At 46.5% G+C, this 14,619-nt stretch overlaps 1 protein-coding gene across 1 annotated transcript in view; it reads right to left on the bottom strand.

The window, feature by feature from the left end:
- The window catches only part of LOC310792915 (cadherin-13-like), a gene marked incomplete at both ends in the record, with an annotated part of 254,334 nt that extends 240,683 nt beyond the window's left edge, over window positions 1-13,651 (bottom strand). Inside the window, 2 exons of the mRNA XM_083654682.1 lie at window positions 11,960-12,080; window positions 13,496-13,651. Coding sequence (XP_083510808.1) covers window positions 11,960-12,080; window positions 13,496-13,651 — 277 coding nt within the window. The remainder of the gene's footprint in view (window positions 1-11,959; window positions 12,081-13,495) is intronic.
- Window positions 13,652-14,619: the final 968 nt, after the last annotated feature.

The raw sequence follows: 14,619 nt of genomic DNA, 5'->3' as shown, positions 1-14,619 counted from the left end.
CAGGCCCGGGTCCGGCCCTGGCCCTATGTGTAAATCAGCCCTAGCCTGGCCATATCGGGCCCCTCAGGCTCGGACCAGAAACCAGACCTACCTGTAATGTACAGATGTTACTCTTTTATTCTGGCCCCGTTGCTGCGGCAGTACTGCAGCACTGTTGTGGCAGCAGTACTGCAGCACTGTTGTGACAGCAGTACTGCAGCACTGTTGTGGCAGCAGTACTGCAGCACTGAACAAAGAAAACCTCTAAATAACAAAAGGGCACATTTATACCGCCTTGGCAGTACCAAATACATGCAGCAGTAAGGCTGCCAAATGAAATGAGTAACATCTGTAGGAAGCATTGCTCCAGTCAGACAGCCAGATAGCCAGAAAAGGGAGATCGAATGGTCAATTAGCCGTGTGTGTGTGTGTGTGTGTGTGTGTGTGTGTGTGTGTGTGTGTGTGTGTGAGTGTGTGTGTGTGTGTGTGTGTGTTCATCAGTGCTGGTGGGTGTGTGTGTGTGGCTCCATCTGTACACACAGATTAGCCCCAATGAGATGCCAGATGGTATTGAGATTGAACATGCATTTATTTAGCCTACTTGTACTTACGCCACTCAGATAGTGCATACCTCCCCTAGCACACCTGTAGTACAGTTTAGTTTGGACACTTTGCTGCAGTACTGCTGCAGTACTGCCACAGCGGTAAAAGTGGCCTTTTGTTATTTGAACTAGAAATATCACTCATCTGGCAGCACTCATTTCTCATTTCTGCAACATGTTTCAGATGCTGTGTTAGTGACTGTGGAATAAAAAATAATTTTAATTCATTTTTAAAATAAAAAAGTGTTCTGAGAATGCATCATTATTATTATTTTGCCTCTGCATTATTTATGGGGTTGGAGATGGGCCGCGAAAAGTTTTGAGATTTTCAAGTGGGCCCTGAGTTGGAATAGGTTGGGAACCGCTGTTCTAAATCTACAGACGTGGATCTGGTACAAACTGCTCTGATTGACGGTGGTTTCTCATTGTGCAATCGGTTATTTTCAGAGTGTAGATAAGCCCAGGCCTGGGCAGGAGAATGGAATAAATCTTGACAGTTCACGTCTGCTTGTCAAAATCTGCTCTCTAAATTCCTTCAAAGCTGCAATTAAAAACCTCATGTTACTAAAGGATGAACACCCTCTTAGTGAACAGCCTGCATTGAATTAAACATGCGGTGGAGTTTATTTTTCATTCCGGGGAGTGCTGCGAGTGATGTTTGCTAGACCTCCTACTGCAGCAGATGTACTGTGATTTGCATCAGCAATGTGTGATGTTTTTCCCCCTCTGTGTTAAGTAGGTTAGGCAGAACCAAGCCATGAACATAGCAAGGCAGTGTGTGTGTGTGTGTGTGTGTGTGTGTGTGTGTGTGTGTGTGTGTGTGTGTGTGTGTGTGTGTATGAGAGTGAGAGTGAGAGCGAGAGAGAGAGAGAGACACTAAGAGATTGCACCAATTGCAGCATGATTGCAGATGGGGTCTTGGCACCACTGTCCCAGATGCCCTGTGACTGCAGCCTCTACAGGCAGCAGCCTCTCAGGGTGCTGATGATGCCAGCTTGAGTGCCAGAGGACCAAGATGCCAGTTCACAGCCAGCAGCAGGTGTCTGACAGGAAGCGGCCATATCCCTCCAAATGGCATCCAAGGTATATATAGGTAGGGTATATATATAAGGTATATATATATATATATCCTATTTGAAATCAGAGAAGCTTGCTTATGTTCTTATTTGGTGGATGGTCTTTCTTAAAAGTCAAGCATACTGACTCTGTTGAATAGTTCACTGTCTGGAATTTGCATCTCAAATGCAATAATGACATTGAGTCAGGTAAGGAGTCAGTTAGGCGTGCCTTACTGTAGCTCGTACATATAGCAACAATATTCATCACCTGATGAAATTCTCGAAGGATTCATAAATTATGCACTTTGCATGTGATTCCTGTAAATGTCATTCATTGTAAATTATGATGAAATACGTAGAAGAACAGTGTGATCATTATTTCAGCCATAAAATTCTCATGACATTTTCTCGTGTCACTGATGATTTGTGATCTGCCATACACGGATTTACTGTGACTTCAGCTTTACCTTCAACTCTCTCTCTCCTCTCCACTGCCCCCCCATCCACGTGGTTTCCTCCATCTCCCCACAACACCTTCCCTCCTTCCTCCAACCAACTTCCCTAACTTTGGATCAGCCTTGTACTTTTTTTTTGCTTTTACAGTACTTGTAAATAAGTCCAATCAGTACTTCTACTTTTGCCAGTCTTTTTTTTACGAAAGTAACTGTAGGACTTAAGTAAAGAATGTGTGTACTTTTCCCATTTCCACACACACACACACACACACACACACACACACACACACACACACACACACACACACACACACACACACACACACACACACAGGCATAGCAGCGATGGTCTTTCTGTAATTAGAGTCATTTGTCAAAAAGCACACCTTGATTTATGGTCAAATTAAAAAGACAGCGGAGAAGAAGCTGCAGGTCGCAGCAGCTCTGTGATTAATGCTGCGCCATTATAGGCCTGAGAGTGGCGTGATCCGGATATGCACCCTGCTGTGCAGAGAGAGAGAGAGAGAGAGAGAGAGAGAGAGAGAGAGAGAGAGAGAGGGGGGAGAGAGAGAGAGAGGGGGAGAGAGAGAGAGAGAGAGAGAGAGCACTGATCCACACATCCACAGACTGCAGATGACACAGGGCATGTCTGTCTGTCTGGGTTTCCCCCCTGTCCTGCCTGCACAGAGCGTATGTCTGTCTGTCTGGGATTCCCCCCTGTCCTGCCTGCGTGCGTTGTCGGATAATGAATGGACTAGTTTGGGTGGCATGTTCCTGTCTTGTCTCTCTCTCATCCTCTCTGAAAATAGCTGCAGGGATGCAAACACAGCTATGGTGAAAAAAAAAGAAGAGAGAGCTACCCGAAGTCAGAAAAGAAGAAGAGACACGGCAGCATAATATATAACCATGTGATGAAGACCTGTGCTGTTCTGTCATCTACTCGTCCTCCTGCATGTTAAAACACCGGTGAGGTTTGTCCATATAACACAGGGAGGTTGCCAGCACAAACTGAGAGAAAACCAGTCATCATTTTCAGTACAGTCAAACTGAAGTCAATGGTGACTGGTTTTACTCCGTTTTGAACTCCAGCTGTCACTCTAGTGCCATTTTGCTGCTCACAGCAGCCAACTGGAAGAATATCAATTTGCTCCAAAAATTACCTTTATAAAACCAACCCTCCACCAGCAGGTGGCGTGGTGAGCTTGGGGAATGCGACGGCCACCCTCATACCTACCCCGTGACACGTCATGTCCGCTCATACCCAAGCACCGTCACTCTTTACACTTCCAGCCCATCTGTGAGGTCGTGTCATTGAAAGCTCCGTGTGCTAACGTAGTTTGCGCTCTGAGGCTGAGCTAACTCCGTCTAATCTAGCCCGCTGAAACTCCACAGGCTTCGGGGACCCGATCCTGCTTCTCTTCGCCAAGGGCGGCGGTCACAGCTCATCTAAAAGCTAAGAGTCTTTTGCCTTATTATTGTGTGTTAGCACATATTGATGGTAGGCTACCGCCGTGTAGCTAATACTGGCTTCCCTCCGCCGCCGGGGAGCGCTCTGAGATTGTTAGCTTAGCGTAATACGCTAGCTAGGACAGCTCGCTAATCACAGGCTTGTGTTAGCCGCTTCTCTCAGTTTACTTACGCTAGCATAGCTAGTTTGCTTGCTCGCGCTTGTTTCCCTCGGGTTAACAGGTTGTGTCTTGAGTTGTGCTATATAGAGTATACTTCAGCCTCGGTCCTGCCGTGCCAATAATCACGCTAAAGCACACCCTCTCGTGTAATATTGCTTAATTACCAACTGACTAGTATTTCTCGTGCGTAAACGTTTAACCGACTAGTCGCCTGCAACCCTAATATAATGGATGTGTTGGTTGTACAAAAAATGTCAGCACAATGCAGGGAGGGGGCCAGCAGGGGGCAATGAAGCACCGAGGCAACGGACTAGAGAGGAAATCCAATGGTAACCAGTGAAAAACAGCATTCTGTTGCATGAGCAAAGGACACGTACACCTCAAACCTGCTCTTCACTGTGCATGATGGAGTATTATCTGATGAGAGGTGAATAGGTCTCAAGGCTCGGTGCGTTTATCAAATGAACAAATGGAACTCGAAAGTAAGTGTGTGTGTGTGCGTGTGTTCCAAGTGCCTACACAACACATTTGCGTGCTCTGAGCAGGAAGGACAGAACACTTTATCACGTGAAAAGTCCTAAAGCGGAACCCAGCAGGAGAGAAGCAAAAATAAAACGCATGAGAGAGCTGTTCCATTTGTCCAATGTATGTAAAATCGCTAGGCTAGATCAGAATTCAAGTACTTTTAAATTGGCTCAATGATAAAGTCAGAGGGAGCAGAGAGGAGGGCCGTGCCAGGGAAGAGGTCTGTGGAGCTCAATGCAGTTAATATGCCTCAGGCCGTCTGCCAGCCAGGAGAGCTCCACAGCACGTGCACAGTCCACTGCCCACCCTGGAGTGGAATGAATGTTGGCCACGTCAGGCCGCCTCTGCAAGGCTTCTTCACTGGCATTATTATTATTATAATATAATAATATAATATTATTATTGAAGTCAAGTCTTAAGGGAGAATTAATTACGGGACGCGATCGGCACAGCGTGAGAATGCTAAAGGCTGTGGTGTTTTTCACAAACGGATTGATCCTGTTTGGTGGTATCACTGCACAGACCCTGGTAGAGCCATGTTCACGCTCTGCAGGATAACGATAAGGCGCTTCTGCAGTCTGATCCACTGGAAGCGCAGCACGGCCTACAGCTTCCCAAGATACTATAAAAACAGGACAATTTCTCCACTGAGGTTTGCATGAATTAGAACTGTAATGGCTTTTTATCACAGTCCCTACAAAACGTGTACACTTATAGCTGTAATTGTTAATTTTATTTTTTTATTATTTTTTCTGATTTCCCTCCCATCTTCTCCCCAATTGTACTTGACCAATTTCCCCTTGCTACACCGGTCGCGTGCTGCTCCACCCTCTGCTGATCTGCGGTGAGCCGTAGGCTAGCACCATGCTTCCTGCAACACATGCACAGTTGCCAGCCGCTTCTTTTCACCTGACAGCGGGGAGATTCACCGCCAGGACGTAGCCCATGGGAGGATCACGCTATTTCCACCAGTTCCCTTCTGCCCTAAACAGGTGCCCTGACCGACCAGAGGAGGCGCTAGTGCAGCAACCGGGACACATATCCACAATCCAGGCCACAATCCAGCTTTCCACCCACAGACACAGCCAATCGTGCCTGCATGGACAACCGACCAAGCCGGAGGTAACACGGGGGCGCAAACCTGCAACCCTCGTGTTTGTAGACAGGGAATCTACCGCTACACTATATGGACGCCCCAGCCGTAATGGTTCATGAAGGAAAAGTCCATTTGTTGCACGGTACTGTAACAGCATTACTAGCATCATACACTGCCATTATTTGTGACAAGCTGTCAGCTCACAGTGACAGCAGACTGCATCAACTTTACTGCCACCTCAGAGAGGTTAGCACCAAGGCAAGAAATAAAAAGGCTTGCAAAACCAAGGTGAGCCATAACTCCATCTCAAAATCAATAAGTCTCATCGCCGTATTTCTCTGCATCGTGACAGAACCCACTGAGAGAAGGGAGAGTTTAACAAGCAAAGCAACTTTGCAAAACTTAATTCATCTGAAGTAAAGGTGATTCTCTGCCTGGGCCGCTAACACCGTGGAGGGGCTGATTGGTGGCAACGTTCGGAAAACTGTGGAAAAGGCAATTCATTTAGTGATATATACCATAATATACCTATAAGTTTGAGGCTTATTCCCTTTTCATTTCAACAGTTTGCTTTCTCATGACAATGGTTATTATCACAGCGATGCAATGAAAGGCTCATACTGATGTGCGAAGCAAAGATAAATTAAATTTAGCATTTCATTTCATTTTTCATTTTATTCATGAAACAGCAGAAAAGGCATTCCACACCTTGGAGTCAACCACATACTGTACCTGAATAAACTTAGCTCCTTGGTGATGAAGTCCCTGCGGTTTCTATAAAGTTTTCAAAATTAATCTTTGCCTTTAATGAGTAGACTTTTCAAATGGAGTTCTAGGCAATGTGAGGCTAATTGCTCTATCTATAGTCACACAAAATGTTCTCCAGTGGAACGTTTCTACCTCGTCATACCGATGTACATGTGAGCCTAAGTTGAATCATCCAAAACGCATCAATCGTAGCACCCTGACTTTAGGATGAAAATGATATGACTGGCAAATATTAAAGCTGCATTCAGTGATGTTTTTGTGTTCAAATAAGTGTCAAATGGCTCTATTTCAGTGATTGCGGTCAGAATATAGAGTCTATATTCTGACAGCAATCACTGAAATAGAGTGTTTGGTCAGTGACTTGAAACCCCCCACCCCCCGCTATCCTCTCTCCTGTAGTCCTGCAGGCAGGGTGGACATATCTCCGCAATCGTAACTCGTAGAGACTCAAGGATCACTGCGTTGGATTCGGGGTGGAAAAATACATATGGGGCCTGTCTGATTCTCAAGTGAACGAGCTTTATAGGTGGCATTGCTAGGTAAGAAGTTGTAATTAGGCTGTCTGAAACCAGTTTGATACATAAGTTCACTGAATTTGCAACCTTTCTAGGTACCTGGTTATGGATAATGTTCGAGGAACCATACCATGCACACTTTGGTGGGTTAGGGTATCCCATGATACCTTGCGACTCTTACAACCGACGAAGAAGAACGAAGCAAGCCCAGTGAGCCCCTAATGCGACGCCCACAAAGCCGACCGCATCAGAAAAAAGTGAAACAATTGTTTCAAAGGGACAGTCCACCTGTAAGGACTGCTTGAGTGTCAGGAGAGGGACAGTCCACCTGTAATGACTGCTTGTGTCAGGGTCAGGAAAGGGACAGTCCACCTGTAAGGACTGCTTGAGTGTCAGGAAAGGGACAGTCCACCTGTAAGGACTGCTTGAGTGTCAGGAGAGGGACAGTCCACCTGTAATGACTGCTTGAGTGTCAGGAGAGGGACAGTCCACCTGTAATGACTGCTTGAGTGTCAGGAGAGGGACAGTCCACCTGTAATGACTGCTTGAGTGTCAGGAGAGGGACAGTCCACCTGTAATGACTGCTTGAGTGTCAGGAGAGGGACAGTCCACCTGTAAGGACTGCTTGAGTGTCAGGAGAGGAGAGGGACAGTCCACCTGTAAGGACTGCTTGAGTGTCAGGAGAGGGACAGTCCACCTGTAAGGACTGCTTGAGTGTCAGGAGAGGGACAGTCCACCTGTAATGACTGCTTGAGTGTCAGGAGAGGGACAGTCCACCTGTAAGGACTGCTTGAGTGTCAGGAGAGGGACAGTTAGTCCACCTGTAATGACTGCTTGAGTGTCAGGAGAGGGACAGTCCACCTGTAATGACTGCTTGAGCGAGAGTCAGGACAGAGGACATCTGAAAGTGCAGTGACATAAAGAGCAGTGACGGTGTCAAGAGCGGGAGACAGAGACGGAGTGAGTTAATGTGGGACACGTTTGTTTCTCGGAGATGGCCGCTAGCCAAGATGGATGTCCTTGAACCCGGGTCTGTGGCAACAGGTATCTGTGGCTAACACAGCACCACTCCACTGGTAATGAGATAGGAAGGTGTACAGCAGGTGGCACAGAGCTGAGCACATTTACATCAATCTGCATAAGGTGTCACTCGGTCTGCATGGCTGCAGCCTCTGGCTCACTGTGTGAATCATGCTCACACTCAGCGGAACATTTGTTCACATTGAACTCAATGGATGGCAGAAAGGTACATTTAGTGATTTTCTGACATCTATAGATACATAATGGGGAATGTGTTAGGATAACAAAAGAAAGTCCCTCTTCCTCTGTGCGTGTGCACACACACACACACACTTGGTCATGTGACTGCACACATAATCACACTCACAAAGCAAATGGACTCTTTCTGAATTTGCTCTTGTGCAAAGTAGATGCAGTGAGCACAGATATCACTGAGGTATCCAATCATGCACCTTTCAAGAGACATACTAAAATGCATATAATTTGCCTCGTTCTTTTCCTTTGTAGTTTCCCATTATGTTGTTTTTCATTGCACTTCTGTTGTTTTTCAGCATGCTGTGTATGGCTTCAGAAATCACAGAGGCATTGGTGGTTTGAGTCTTTAGGAAAATAAAAATGATCAAAAACCATATCCAACACACATTTGTGTTGACATAGTTAAGTAAACACAAATGTCACAAAAGGAGGCCTTAAGGTGGTCACTAATTGGCTCATAAATATTGAATGTCTTTAATCAGAACCTGATGAAGACCTCTGTGTCAAATAAACTGACCCGGGAGCCAATTTTCAGTGTGCGGACATTACTTTTCTTCTTCTCAGTGTTTACACACACGTCCAGCCGCCTCTTGGCTGACCACAGTTCCACGTGCGTTCCAAACAATCCCAGGTGTCTAATCACCTGGCTGCTTTGCCCATCGCAGTATCGGCGTGGTAATCTATGTTTCAGCTGCATCCGCTCTCTTGACGGCATTATGCAAGACGTAACCTTTCCCCGAGATATTTCCGTCAGACTCTCTCCCTGCAGTGCCCCCTAGCGCTAAACCTGTGGTACTACAACAATACATGTACCAAAAAAAAAAAAAAAAAAAAAAACTCTCGTAACGGGACAAGCCCGTCTTTTATTGTCACACGAACACCACAATACATGCATGCGGCCACAACACACTCATGCTGACGGTAGCCGGTGAAAAGTGTCCTCTGCATTTAACCCATCCAGGCATGTCCTTTCCTCCGGGGGGCAGGCCAGGAGCAGTGGTCGCTTTCTCGTACAGCGCCCAGGGACCAACTTCGGATGTTGTCGTCACTGGTTGGATGACGATGACGATCTGATCTTCTGCATATTTTTAGTGGGGGGGTTATATACGGAGGAACCCCCTGGGGGAGCACGGGGAGAACATGCAAACTCCACACAGAGAGAAAGGCCCTTACGACGAGATACCCCACCTGGGCAGTAAGCACTGAAGATATGGGGGGGAACACAACCACAGCGCCCACAGTGTCCCAGGCGAGAATCGAACTCAGGACCTTCTGACTGTGATGCGACAGCTCTACCACTGAGCCACCGTGCCCCCAATACTATAAGTGAAGCTTAATACGTGGGAAAAGATGATATTTTAAATATTGAGGAAATCCTCTCAGACTGACGTCATGACTACGATCTCCTGCTCAAAATGTATCATAACAATAAAGAACACTACTCTTAGCATGCACCTGCATAGTTATGCTTGTACTACGTGTGTGTGTGTGTGTGTGTGTGTGTGTGTGTGTGTGTGTGTGTGTGTGTGTGTGTGTGTGTGTGCGTACATGTGTGTGTGTGTGTGTGTGTGTGTGTGTGTGTGTGTGTGTGTGTGTGCGTGTGCGTGTGTGCATGCGTGCGTGCCCACACCTCTGTCCATGATGTGTGGGCGACGAGCCCCCCCATGGAGAGAGGTGTTTCTGCTGACAGGAGCATATTGAAAGTAATGGAAGCACTCTGTTGTCCCAGAGCCGTGCACTAAAGCAGAACTGAGCTGTGTCTCCGACTGCACGCACCGCTGAACCTCCAGATGACAAAACGCCTCACTGCCTGACCAATCAAACACACTCAAACCCAAAAAGAGGGAGGAAAGATTGAAGGAGAAAATACTCCGATTTGTCATATTTTGCTGCCCAGGTAGTAAAGTATGTATTTTCAGTTGGAGAAGCTGTCAGTCAGTGGAGTGCTGCTGTTAAAAACAAAATAATAATAATCCGTCCTGTAGTAGAACACTAAGTCATATGTGTGACCCTTCAGCCATGACACAAGTAAACCTGTACTTTTCATGTAGATACTGTGCACCCAGTGCATGTCACTGGAGCAGGTAATGCAATGCTAACATCGGTCAATGTAGCCTCGTCATGTGCAGAAAAAACACAGCAGAATGACTAAATAAATACAGTGGGTGGCTGAATAAGTACATAAATCAATAAATACATGAGAGGTGGGGAATGTAAAGAAGTTCCACATGAAATGACTGACGGCATTAATCAACTGTGCACCATGAGAGTTGACACATTTTCACGGTATTTCATCATATTTGACAAATAAAATACGAGGAGTGGAAAAAGTGAATGAATTATTGAACGAATACAGCAATATTATTGAACGAATACAGTGATTGAGTGAACGCTCCGTCCCGTAACGAGTTGGCTGCACCTTGTCAATCTCCATGGGGAGGCATGCCTGCAGCCATATCCCACATCGCCACACGGTTAGCTACAGCACTGCAGCAGACAGGACTGCTGCCCCCTGTGGAGAGGGAGAGGAGCTGTGCAGGCATTATTACGGTGAGTCCCGGAGGAGTGGACCAATAAGCTGTGGCAGCAATATGAAGTTAAAATTGGACCACTGTGGCCCCCCCGAATCTGGCATTGCAGGAGTGTGTGGGGAATCTCCCTGGACACTGCAGCGCAGCGGAGAAGAGGAAAAGAGGCTGCTATCCCCATGGGGTCAAGAGATGGAACTGAGTTTCTAAGGCTGCTTTCTCACTGGGAACGATTGCCCCCCCCCACCCCTCTCCCCCGCTGGTCAGCTTTTACATTACAGCATTTCTTCCGCGCTCGGAAACGTAACAGAGTGCACTTGCATCATCAACTATGCTGCCTGGAGTTTATCGTCGCCCGTTTGTTGTCTATGTGGTTCGGAACGGTTGGCTTTCACACTCGCAAGTGTTCCGTGCCCGGGGCACGCCGGCACGCTCCCCAGACCACCTTTTCAAGTGGATCCTGTCACGGCTCCCCGTTGCGCGGCCGGGGCGCAGAACGGAACAGAACGCAACGTTCACACTCGTCAAATCGTCCGAAACTGGGGTCAATTTGGGGACAAGTGTGCTCAGGAACGGTACCGGGGCGCCCGTGAGAAAGCACCTTAAGACGACGACCCCTTGGTGGTGAACCTGGCGACTTTCCTCTCAACTCTTTAAGGGTTTGATCAATACACCTGCATGGCACAGTTCTGCATAAGGGGAAAAGACAGAGTCAGAGGCCTTTGAGGACTGAGCTTAGTCACAGCACACTACCCCCCCCCCCCCCGCCCCACCCACACCCCCCCCCCCCCCCCCCCCACACACACACACACACACACACACACACACACACACACACACACACACACACACACACACACAAAGCTGCCTTCAGGGGAGGATTAAAAGAAAGAAAAGTATTACGCCTTTTGTAAACATCACCCAATCAAGGAGAAGAATTAATTTGCAGACAGACATGTTGTTGTTATCACTGTTGCGCAGAGAAGCCACAAGTGATCAACAAGTGAATTATAATGACTGCCAGGAAGGAAAAAAGGCCAGACACACTGTCACATCTTCCACTGACCTAGAGGAAGCATGGCTTCCCTCTGCTCCGCTCCCTTGCTTATATTAGGCTGCTATTTCATATCATTTTATTTATTATATTATGCTCTTACTCTTATATTTTACTAAATTATTACATTATACTCCATTGACGACCTTCATCTAGCCAGCCGCTTGAATGAGTTCTACTGCTGCTTCGGCAGACAATGCAGCCCTGACCCCATCCCCGGCTTAATTAAGTCTTCACAGTTTTCCTTTGTTTGAGGTTTGACTGCTGGTCTTTAGGCTATAGGCTACTGTACATCAACTGCTGGTGCCCTCGTCACCAATTCCTAATAATATAATATTATTCGCATAACTGTAGTGGCTGGAAAACCTGCATAAATTCCGTGTTTTCTTTTGCCGATTTTCTGGAAATTCGGTTCAAAAAGTTGCGATACATTTTGGATAGAAACCCAACTACTGTCAACATGCTGTGAAACTCACCGTGTGTGAGCGGCTGGCCTTTGTGGAAAGCTCCTGTGTACTGCACCTGGTAGTGTTGAACCTGGAAGCCGGGAACACAGGTGCCCTCCTGCCCTCCATCCTCCTGGCCTGCATGGACAACCTGCAGCACACAGGACAGAGTGACGGTCAGAAGAGGACACATGCGTTCACTCACACACGCACACGGCACAACCACCCTATTTAAGTAGTAGGTGTGTCCTCCTCATCAGGGTGGGATTTACACGGAGGCCATGGCCGCCGTTGCCCCTCCCTCTGGCCGTGACGCCCTGAGATCCCTAAGGCCACCTTGGCCGGTGTGCCCTGCTACCAGCCTGCTACTGCTAGGATCACAATGGAAATAAACCTTTGGCTTTATTGTGTTTTTAATCCTCGGCAGATATGTAAATGTATCTTTTAAACATTTAAACTGTTTTCAATTGAAATTGTTTTACGTATGTGGATTTTATATTGTGTCAAATAAACTACTACTACTACTACTGTCAAAATCTCCAAGTTGCTTAAAAGCATCAGTGGTATGTATGTATGTATGTATGTGTATGTATGTTATGTTATGTATGTACTGTATGTTATGTGTATTGTGTATTATGTATGTTGTATGAGTGCTGAATGTACAGATGCTACAGATATAACGGCACCAGAATATAGAGATATTTTATGATGTAGTCAACCCAACGAAACCAACTGACTTTGTGAACACACCCTCCAGTATGTAGGTCAGCCCAACATGTGTGCAGAGAAACCAGACCAGTGAAACACTGCAAGGAAGCAGAGAGAGAAGAGGCGGGGGGATCCATTGATCATCAATACATCAGCCCAGCATTGTGAGCAGATCAGACAGAAGGAGAGCAGTGCAGTGTGGGAAAGAAGAGGGGGGCGGGGCTCCCGTGCTGAGATCAGACAGAAGGAGAGCAGTGCAGTGTGGGAAAGAGGAGGGGGGTGGGGTTAGGTGGAGGGTTCTCATGTCTCAGTGGACGAGGCGATCAGATTCAAATATGTCAGAAATACCATCTAACTTTTCCAGTGAGCTTTTTTATGATTTAAAGTTTATCGTCATTTTTCATTTGTTTTGCATTAAATAAAAAGATGCAGAAAACTGAAGGAAACGTAAGAACTCAGCCTCTACAGTGAATATTCAGGCTTTCACGCAAAGTTTAGAGACTATCCAGGACGTTAGAGGATTATCCTCACCCAGTGGGACATTGGCCCAAGCCCAACTGTGTGTGTGTGTGTGTGTGTGTGTGTGTGTCCGTGTGTGTGTGTGTGTGTGTGTGTGTGTGTGTGTGTGTGTGTGTGTGTCCATGTGTGTGTCCATGTGTGTGTGTGTGTGTGTGTGTGTGTGTGTGTCCGTGTGTGTGTGTGTGCGTGCGTGCGTGCAGTGCACACCTGTGTTCATGCTTGGCAGTGGAAATGAAATGAAAGGACTTTATTGATATATTGCTTAAAGCCAGCTGGCTGTTGGATGTGTGCTAGATTTGAATGATCAGGCGTAAGGATTAGTGTGTAATGAATACAAACATGCACATCTGTTCCCAGGTAAACACAACACGGGTGTATGAGCACGCCCATCGGCCTGAAGCAGACGTTGACTTTGAAGCACGGCACAGTGGAGCTTAACACTCGCAGTGATGAAGACATCAATAAAGGCGTGTCCACATTCACATCAGGGTGCATGGATCCCAACTCTGATTGAAGTCCTATTATGCTCCTTGCAATGTGTCTGGCACTGAGGCACTAAAAATAGAACAGTGCGAATTGCAAAACGCAATAAGGAGAACGTGTGCGAATACAGAATTAACTTGTTCAATTCATTTGTAATGCCGTGCTCAGTTTCAAGGCTGTCCTCAGTGTTGCATTCAAACCCCCTCATAAACATGACCGCAGCCTAGCACGGCACTGTTTATTTTGAATAACCTGGTCGTTTTTGGGGGGTATCCTGAAGGCAGCACTGAGCGGGAACCAATGGTGTGAGTTGAAAAAAAGCATGTGATCCATTCGGCGGCAGCGGAAGTTACCCTGGCTCGGCTCACAGTCGGCTGGCTGACTGTTTAGAACGCCGACAGAGCCACCAAAACTAACGTTAGTACCACGTTAGCAAGACAAGAGCGACATAAACAGATGGAATTAAAATGTGTCAGACGATGTATTTGTACACGGAAGATAAAGCTACAGCTGCAGCAGACCGTTATGGCTGGCTAGCGTTAGCTGGCTGGCATGAATGGTATTGCATTAGCATCTAATGTTTGCGTTAACAACGCAAACATTAGCTAGCATGCCACTTGCTAACGTTATCTTCAAAAAGACTTGACAATCAGGCTAACGTTATGCTGTCTGTTAGATAGGCCATCTATAGCAGCTATCTGAATAACATTACACGGTTTCAACAGTCTTTGCTTCCTTTATCAAACTAATAGCAGCTAACTAGCTGCATACTTAACACCCATCTAACGTTAGTCTGGTCAGTGATTTTCAATGGATGCAGGGCTGGGCAAACACCTAAACAATGAATACTGTCTGCCCACTGTTAGCTGCCTTATGATGTCACACTGTGGGATATGTCACTCAGTATTTTCCACCACATCACTATTATGATGATAATAAACTTTATTTGGATAGCACTTTTCTTAACAAGGTTACAAAGT

The sequence above is a fragment of the Poromitra crassiceps genome (assembly GCF_964638095.1).
Source record: "Poromitra crassiceps genome assembly, chromosome: 18".
In the NCBI taxonomy this organism is placed as follows: Eukaryota; Metazoa; Chordata; class Actinopteri; order Beryciformes; family Melamphaidae; genus Poromitra; species Poromitra crassiceps.
This window is presented reverse-complemented; position numbering and strand designations above follow the sequence as displayed.